Source organism: Saccostrea cucullata, unplaced genomic scaffold (assembly GCF_032062105.1).
Source record: "Saccostrea cucullata isolate Sc308-1 unplaced genomic scaffold, CSIRO_AGI_Scuc_v1 ctg930, whole genome shotgun sequence".
Taxonomy (NCBI): domain Eukaryota; kingdom Metazoa; phylum Mollusca; class Bivalvia; order Ostreida; family Ostreidae; genus Saccostrea; species Saccostrea cuccullata.
This window is the reverse complement of record NW_026926945.1, coordinates 230,883-240,210: the sequence shown is the minus strand read 5'-3', so window position 1 is coordinate 240,210 and position 9,328 is coordinate 230,883. Positions and strand designations below refer to the sequence as shown.

General features: G+C 34.3%; 1 protein-coding gene across 1 annotated transcript; it reads left to right on the top strand.

Moving 5' to 3' along the window:
• The first annotated feature begins 7,924 nt into the window (after positions 1–7,924).
• Positions 7,925–8,875, top strand: LOC134272976 (uncharacterized protein K02A2.6-like). The gene has a single exon (XM_062755144.1). It carries the CDS (start codon positions 7,925–7,927, stop codon positions 8,873–8,875), a length of 951 nt encoding a protein of 316 aa, XP_062611128.1.
• The last annotated feature ends 453 nt before the right edge of the window (positions 8,876–9,328 follow it).

Sequence of the window (9,328 nt, the reverse complement as noted above, 5' to 3'; positions counted from 1 at the left end):
GGTCAAGATGCTTTTTATAAAATGTTGTGGTTATAATAAGGTGACGATTACATGTACATATTTTTGAAATTGAATATTGTTAATTGATAATACGTTGATATATTTAAATGTATAAATGACTGCCACTAAAATGTTTTCTTCTCAAGATTTTTTTGAACAAGAAATCTTCCTCATACGAATATAACTTAATACGTTTTTGTATAGCAGGACGAAATTGGTATGCACTGTAATTCCAAGGGATTGTCGTTAAGGACCTCTCCAAAAACTATATAGAGGACGTCAATCAAAAACTCAAGTTTATTTTAATACCAAAGTCAGAGACTTTTAATGCTCAATCAGAACGTTTTTTGACAAAAAAGTTCTGCAAATGACCAATGAAAAGTGTTTCCTTTTTTTCATGCTCTTGTACACATAATAGGGTAATGCTTTGCTTTTGAGATAAGACTTAGTTAAATGTTTTACACTTTATGAACACAATTCTTTAAACAAACATTTAGGATTCTGATGCTTTAAGTTTTAAAAATAAATTTTGAATTTCATAGTTTAAAAATGATAAACAAAATTAGTATAGTCCTCATTTTGTGTATTTGTGTATGTTCCCATAGTTATACATTTTCATTTTTTTTCTGTAAGAAATAAATCAAAAATTGAACCAAACGGAAAAAACAAACAAACCAGGATAGTATATGACACTTCAAAATTTTTAAATGTGTTTGTTTCCCTGTCTTAATTTTCTTCCCTGTTGCCCATCAATATTAACGATTCAAAGTACAGCAATAACTTCATAAGCAGGTAATTCGGGATTAATAGAATATTTTTATAAGCAGGTAGTTTGGGATTAATAGCATATTTTCAAGAGATATAACTTCATGAGAAATTATTTTTAATACACCCTTTTCTCCTGCCGTTCGAAAACTAGAATTTTTAATAAATAATTTCGTTGTAAGGCTCATTATATGAATTGTATTTTATAAGAACTTTGATTTAACTCTACAAATGGTACTCCAACTTATTCTCATATTTCCGTTTCTAAGGTAGAAATTCTCCAACATTTATATGCCAGTTAATGTTCAACAAGGGCCCCGTTCTTTACTCGTCACTTAAATATTAACAGTAGAGAAGTATAAACTTCAAGAGTACTGTGCAGCAATTTGTTCGGTAAGTGGTGTAAATCAGATGTGTATACTTGAAGAAACTTTTGAAACATTTAAAATCACAAGATTTTATCAACATCAACAGCTTAAGAACGACTATTTAACTTCATGCACAATCATTCCCCGGGATGACTTAAAGACCAGGCTTTTTGATATCGTTGACAACTGTTTTTTATATATAATAATAGAGCTGATATATTTACTTACCTTGTCAGTTGTTATTTGCACGCATTTTATTTATTATTCTATTAACATTCATTTATATTTTTTCAGATTTCTCTAGTAGTTTCGCTTTTACTACTTTTTATATCTTAGTAAGGAGCTAAAATGGAATCAACTAAACACTGAGATCCTTTTAATGTTTATCAAAAATCTATATTCATGTCTGCCTAAACAAGGGTTTAAAATTAAGGTTTATTTGAAATATGAAAAGAAAAACTGTTGAGCATCATTCAAGAAATTAATATTAACATATACAAAATCTTTTCAACATACACTTCATTTAAAATCAAAAACAAACTCTGAATGTCTTTTCTTTTAATTTTACAAATTATTGGTGAAAATTATTAATAATTATTTTTTTAAATTCTTTAACAGAAGAGCACTATGATCATTTCAGATGTAATAAGATGAAATTGGAAATATCCTTTTACGTTTAGGCGGGTAGAATGGTCACGAAATTTAAAAAAAAACCACACACACTATCTACATTAGAATTGACGTAATTCTCTGCATAAGTAAACAAATGAAAATATAACATTTTCTATACATGTTATTTTATCTGTATGAAGTATATGAAAGTACATGCATAAAACGGTGTAATTGAGCATCAGAAGTGGGATCAGGTACCATTGTATGAGTAAGCATTCTTTGTTCATTGGTCAAACTCGACATGTATTCCTTCTCGGTTGTTAAATTGCCATTGACGTCTTTTTCAAGTAAAATATCAAAATATGAATTTAATTATATAAATATAGTTAAGATTGCTATTTGCAGGATTTTTGATAATTGCTTGTTCGTATCATCTGTCCTTAAATTAGTTAAATGCATTAAGACATAATTATTTTGCATATTGACTATTGATCGCATTTTTCGGGGAATGTGAAATGATTCAAGAATATATGAATAGTTTGAAAGAGACCCATGGGCCACATTGCTCACCTGAGAAGCTTTTGATCAGTCTATTCTCTACCAGATTTCCCCCCTACAATACATATTATGACCCCATCCTTATCCACTGATCATTATTTAGTCAATTTAGAATCTGCAATACCCCAGTGGTTCTTGAGAAGATTTTTTAATGACCCCACCCTATTTTTGTCTTTTCTTAATTATCTCCCCTTGGCCCTTTATTTTAACAGTTGAAATTTCCCTTAATCCATGGATGCTTTGTACCACGATTGGTCAAAATTGGCCCATTGGTTCCTGAGAAGAAGTCGAAAATGTGAAAAGTTTACAGACGGACAGACAGACAAACAGACGGACGGACGGACGGACGGACGACGGACAAAAGGTGAGCTAAAAAGTGATAATATTAACTGTTTGAGAAAAATATTAATGCTTATATTAAGATAAAGAATTCATACTGTAACCATTTGAACATAAGACAAAATTAAGCATTGCCTTTCATATAAAGAATTTTATCGATACTTAGTTTCTTCGTTACTCTTTAACGTCCCTCTGGAGAAATTTTCACCCTGATGGAGACGCCGCTTTTTGCTTATGGAGGACTTCAAATTTATACCTACGCTTGTAACTAAGGTTCGTTGAGCATTGAGGAATTTTTCCCGGTTTATAGGTTTTAATAGCAAAAAAAGAATAAATTGATATCCATCAACACTGATTTATCTCTCTCTATCTCGCTCTCTCTCTCTCTTCTAAAACGCTTGTGTTAAGGTCGTCCTATAAGGCTTTTATTAGCCTGTAGAAACAACATAAGAATGTCGTCGGGTCCATGCTTTTAATTCTGTGTTCCTTCACATAATTGATGACGTAATACACAAAAGGGGTCAATTAAAAACATATAATTGATACCTCTTCCCTCTTTTAAATTTGAGTCATGAACTACAATAAATTTTCTGACATAGCAAAAGATGTAAAACCCTGCATAAACTTTTCTTAGGTTAATACATTAAGTTCGGTTGAAAATTAGGATTTAGTATGTAGCAATGTAATGAACGCTGATACATTAACAGTTCTGTTTTTTTTGCTCCAACATTAATAAATTACAACACTGAAACTATAATGTCAAAATAAAACTAAGAAATTGTCTGTGCAATTCAACTGACTAGCATTTCAAAAGTACAAAACAAACAGTACAACTAATCCAAAATTTACAACATATGACATAGATGTTTATGTTCTTACACTCAAACCCAATTTTCATGGTACTGATCTGACCCAAAAACAACAAATTAAATCTCTTCAATTAATCTCTGTGGTTTCTTAACTGACCTACCAGACCTTGTGGTCCATGACATATTTTGTGTTGGTACATGGTTTGTGAAAATAGACATATCCTGACCGAGTGATTGAGTATTTTCATTATCACATGGATTATGACTAAAATGATCAACTTTATCATTGTTTTGACAATCATATTGTTACGGAAGCGTATTAGTGCCAAGCAATATTTTTTTAAAGTTGGTAATTCCAACTTTTAAGTTGGAAATTCCAACTTTAATCTTGGCTTTTCCAACTTTAAAGTTGGAAATTACAACTTTAATCTTAGCTTTTCCAACTTTAATCTTGGCTTTTCAAACTTTACAGTTGGTAATTCCAACTTTAATCTTGGCTTTTCCAACTTTAAAGTTGGTAATTCCAACTTTAAAGTTGGTAATTCCAACATTAATCTTGGCTTTTCCAACTTTAAAGTTGGACATTCCAACTTTAATCTTGGCATTTCCAACTTTAAAGTTGGTAATTCCAACTTTAATCTTGGCTTTTCCAACTTTAATCTTGGTTTTTCCAACTTTAATCTTGGCTTTTCCAACTTTGACTTTTGACGTTTTAAGAAGGATTTTATTATACATTTACTTGTTAATTTTTTGCTTGTCAACATATTTCTGGCTGGGGTGCCCCCCCCCCCCCCTCTGAAAAAATACTGGATCCGCGCCAGTGTGGAATTGATACAATTTGTATTTAATTTAGTAGAAAAAGTTTCATTTGATTAAATTAAATTTGTTTACATTGAGTATTTAATTGTTGTCTCCTTCTTTCATACAATACACAATAAATGACTTCTATATGTAATTGGTTAAGTTGAAATCCTGTCATGTACGGAATACTGTGTCCATAATTTATAGGAAGTTATTCTCAATAGAATTACACAAGAGAACTTAAAGGAATATAAGGATTTCTAAGTAAAAGTTGGAAGTTTTATGTAAGGTCATAAGGAAGGTCAAGAAAAATAATAAAACAAACACAGATAAAAAGAGTTCAACAATTTATTTTAATGTGCTAATATTTATTTTCCTTTGTAAAAGTGCATATTATAACTCCCCATAATAACGTCCGCTCTTCCAACCCCCCCCCCCCCATTTAGACCCCTACCCCTAGATTGCAATGATAAATTGCTAACAAATCTATTTCAGTGTGTTATTTTCATTTTAATTAAGTCTGTGATACTGTTAACAAAAGTAAAATCTAAGAAAAGCGAGTAGAAAAGCCAATATCAAAGTTGGAAAAACCAACTTTAAAGTTGAAAAATCCAAGATTAAAGTTGGAATTACCAACTTTAAAAGTTGAAATTATCAACTTTAAAGTTGGAAAAGCCAAGATTAAAGTTGGAATTACCAACTTTAAAGTTGGAAAAGCCAAGATTAAAGTTGGAATTTCCAACTTTAAAGTTGGAATTACCAAATTTAAAGTTGGAATTACCAACTTTAAAGTTGGAAAAGCCAAGATTAAAGTTGGTAAAGCCAAGATTAAAGTTGGAATTTCCAACTTTAAAGTTAGTATTACCAACTTTAAAGTTGGAATTACCAACTTTAAAGTTGGAAAAAGCCAAGATTAAAGTTGGAAAAGCCAAGATTAAAGTTGGAATTACCAACTATAAAGTTGGAAAAGCCAAGATTAAAGTTGGAATTACCAACTTTTAAGTTGGAAAAGCCAAGATTAATGTTGGAATTACCAACTTTAAAGTTGGAAAAGCCAAGATTAAAATTGGAATTTCCAACTTTAAAGTTGGAATTACCAACTTTAAAAAAAATATTGCGTGGCACTAATACGCTTCCGTATATTGTTCATATGGTGTAAATTGTTCATTTGATTGCAAAATATGTCTACGATTTCTACGGTATACATGTCCATTTTCGGTTTGAACTACGTATGACCTCGGAGCAACTTGGTCTAGCACCTTGCCACAGTTACCCCAGTCCTTGTCATTATGATCTCGAAGACGGACGGTTTGTCCGGGACTCAATGGCGATAGGTCTTTCGTGTTTCTGTCATGATACTGTTTTTGTTTGAGTTTCTGTTGCATCTTTGCTCTTTCATAAGACTCGGTTAAATAGTTTCCACGGCAAATATAAGCCATTGGTAAGTTCGAACGCAGTTTACGTCCATTGTTCAGTATTTCGGCTGGTGATTTCCTATCGAGTATAGGAGTTGCACGGTAGATAAGTAGACTCATGTGGAAATCTGATCCATCATCGGCCGATTTTTTCAATAGGCCCTTTACAATGACTACAGTTTTCTCGACTAACCCATTCGATTTTGGGTATAATGGACTTGACGTATGATGCTGAAAATCATATGTCTTTGCAAATTCACTGAATTACGCTGACTTGAATTTTGGTCCGTTATCACTGAACACTATCTTAGGTATGCCTTGGCCTGCAAACACATATTTCATTGGATTAATGACTGATTGACTTGACACACTGTGCAAACGACACACTTCCGGATAATTTGAATAGTAATCACATAACACAAGAAAAATTCTTAATTGAATACACACAAATCTGCTCCCACTTTTTCCCATGGATAATTGCATACATCATGTGGTTTAAGCGGTTCGGACGGTTGTTTTGGACGGAATTTGATACATGTTGAACATGAATTAACCATTTCCTCGATTTGTGCATACATTCCAGGCCAGTACATCACTTGTTCGGCTCGATTTCGACATTTTTCGATACCAAGGTGACCTGTATGGATTTTGGTAAGCATCTCCTTTCGCAATGAGACTGGAATAACAATGCGGTCTGTCTTCATGATGATTCCATCACATAAACTCAACTCTGTCCGTATATTCCAGTATTCTGATATTTCCTTAGGGCATTCAGTGTGCGTTTCTGGAAATCTGTTACAATTACTTTTGCCAGTACATAACTGCAATTTTGGGTCATGTTGAGTTTCCTCACGAATCTTCTGTAGCTTACGATCTGATATGGGTAGGCTCTTAATGACAGAGTCAACATATACTTTGAGATCCTCCTCCTGTTCTGATTTTGTCAGTTTCTTGGACATATATGTTCCTCTGGACAACGCGTCAGCGGTATGCATGAATTTTCCTGGTGTGTAGCCAATACGTAGATCATATTTCTGTACCCTCAGCAGCAGTCTTTGTAATCGTAGTAGACAGTCATTCAGGGACTTCTTAAAGATGTTCACAAGTGGTATCATGTATATGTTTTGAATTGACCCCTTTTGTGTATTACGTCATCAATTATGTGAAGGAACACAGAATTAAAAGCATGGACCCGACGACATTCTTATGTTGTTTCTACAGGCTAATAAAAGCCTTATAGGACCACCTGAACCTTAACACATGGTGTCAGAAGGTTACAATGGACAAACTGGAACCACCAGGAGTACTTTCGCTCACGGGGAACGTGGCAGAAAATTGGAAGAAGTTCAAACAGAGGTTTGATGTTTATATGACGGCTACAGGTGCGTCCGAAAAAGGTGACAAACAAAAATCACGCATTTTCTTACACATAGTAGGAGAAGAGGCAGTTCAAGTTTATAACACCTTAGTATTTGAGGAAGGCGATGAGTTTAAATTTAAGAAAATACTCGACAAATTTGAGGCTTATTGCACACCAAAACGAAACACTACGTATGAGAGACACAAGTTTTTTACGAGGGTGCAGAGGTTCGATGAGACCATAGACGAATATGTGACGGAATTACGAACGATGGCAAAGAACTGTGAGTTTGGAGAACTAGCAGATTCTCTAATACGTGACAGAATAATATGTGGGGTCCCAGACAACACGCTTAAAGAGAGACTTTTACGAACAGTCGATCTAACATTAGACAAAGCACTTGCAACCTGTAGAGCAGCAGAGTCGACAAAGGAACACATAAAAAGTATTGTTCCTCTCTCTGAAGTACATTCCATTGGTTTCAAACCCAAAGACAAAAAAAAAATGCGGGCATCTAAGCAAGGTAAAATTTGTGGACGGTGTGGATATGATTATTCGCATAAGACTTGCACCGCTATGTGTCCAATCTGCAATAAGTGCAATGGTTCAAATCACTTCGCAAAAGTCTGCAGAACAAAAAGCAAACAAAGTAGTACTAAAAAGAAAATGCAGAAAAAGAAACACATGCATGACATTCAAGATGAACAAGCTTTCTTCATCGACAGTCTGGAAACAGTTCATTCCGACAAACCAGAGGAGGGGCGTGTAACTCTATGCACTAATGGCAAAGGAATCAACTACAAATTGGATACAGGCAGTCAAGTCAACATCCTATTGGAGAAACAGTATCACAGTCTATGATGGAAGCCAAAACTCCACAAGACGAATATACAGCTTATGTTATACAGCAAGCAATGTATTCCGGTCCTAGGAGCATGTGTTCTGGAAGTTTCTCATCAGGGAAAAGCAGCTAAGGTCTACTTTGTGATAGTACAGGATGCTTCAACAGCAATCTTAGGCGTAAAAGCTTGCGACAAGTTAGGACTAGTAAAACGCACATATACCATAAAAAACTGCACAAAGATTACAGACACAACTGCACAGATTGTGGATCAAAATAATGACTTGTTCGAAGGATTAGGATGTTTACCAGGTGAACAAAAATTATCCATAGATCCAGACATTACACCAGTAGTGAGTCCATGTCGTAAAATACCTTTCGCTCTACATGAAAAACTCAAAGATGAACTTAAACGCATGGAGGATATGGGCGTCATATGCAAAGAAACTGAGTATACAGATTGGGTGAGTCCGATTGTAATCGTTCTCAAAAAAGACGGAAAAATCCGTGTGTGTCTGGATCCAATTCAGTTGAACAAAGCGATACAGAGAGAACATTACAAGCTGCAAACGCGAGATGAGATTCATGCCAGGTTCAAGAATGCATATTTTTTCAGTAAACTTGATGCTCGCACCCTATTCTGGCAAATGAAACTGGAGCAGAATTCATCAAAATTTACCTGTTTCAATACACCATTCGGAAGGAATCGATTTTTGCGTCTACCTTTTGGTATCTCATCAGCGCCCGAGATATATCACAGGACCATTTACATGATATATGAACGAGGATGCACGACAATGATGGATGACATCATCGTCTGGGGATCAACACTACAAGAACACAACCAACGACTACAGCAGGTGTTTGATGCATCGCGCAATTCAAATCTCAAACTGAATCGCGAAAAATGCGTATTTAGAGTTAAGGAACTTACATTCATTGGTGACATTATATCTGCAGAGGGAATCAAGCCGGACGAGGCAAAGGTCAAGGCCATAACAAACTGATACTCCAAAATGTAAGAAAGATGTACAACGCTTTTTAGGTATGTTGTTTCTACAGGCTAATAAAAGCTTTATAGGACCATCTTAACCTTAACACAACGCTGTCAAAGGAACTATGAACAATGTTTTTCAAATTGTTTGTACTAAGAGTATGCTCTTGCAAATCAACTGGAAGACGTAAACATCAATGCAGGCAAAATAAAAAATAATAGCTCAAATAAATATATAGAGGATATCTATATTGTGTGATTTGATATTGGCTTTATCCAACGAGTTGAAATGGTGTATATATGGTGTATATATTCGCGAGGCTTGTCGAGCGAATATACACCATTTCAACGAGTTGGATAAAGCCAATATCAAATCACACAATTATAGATGTTCTATTTATCTCATACGACTTTCATTTTAACAAAACTTTGAGACTTCCCCTGCGAAACTACATGAATGATTGCT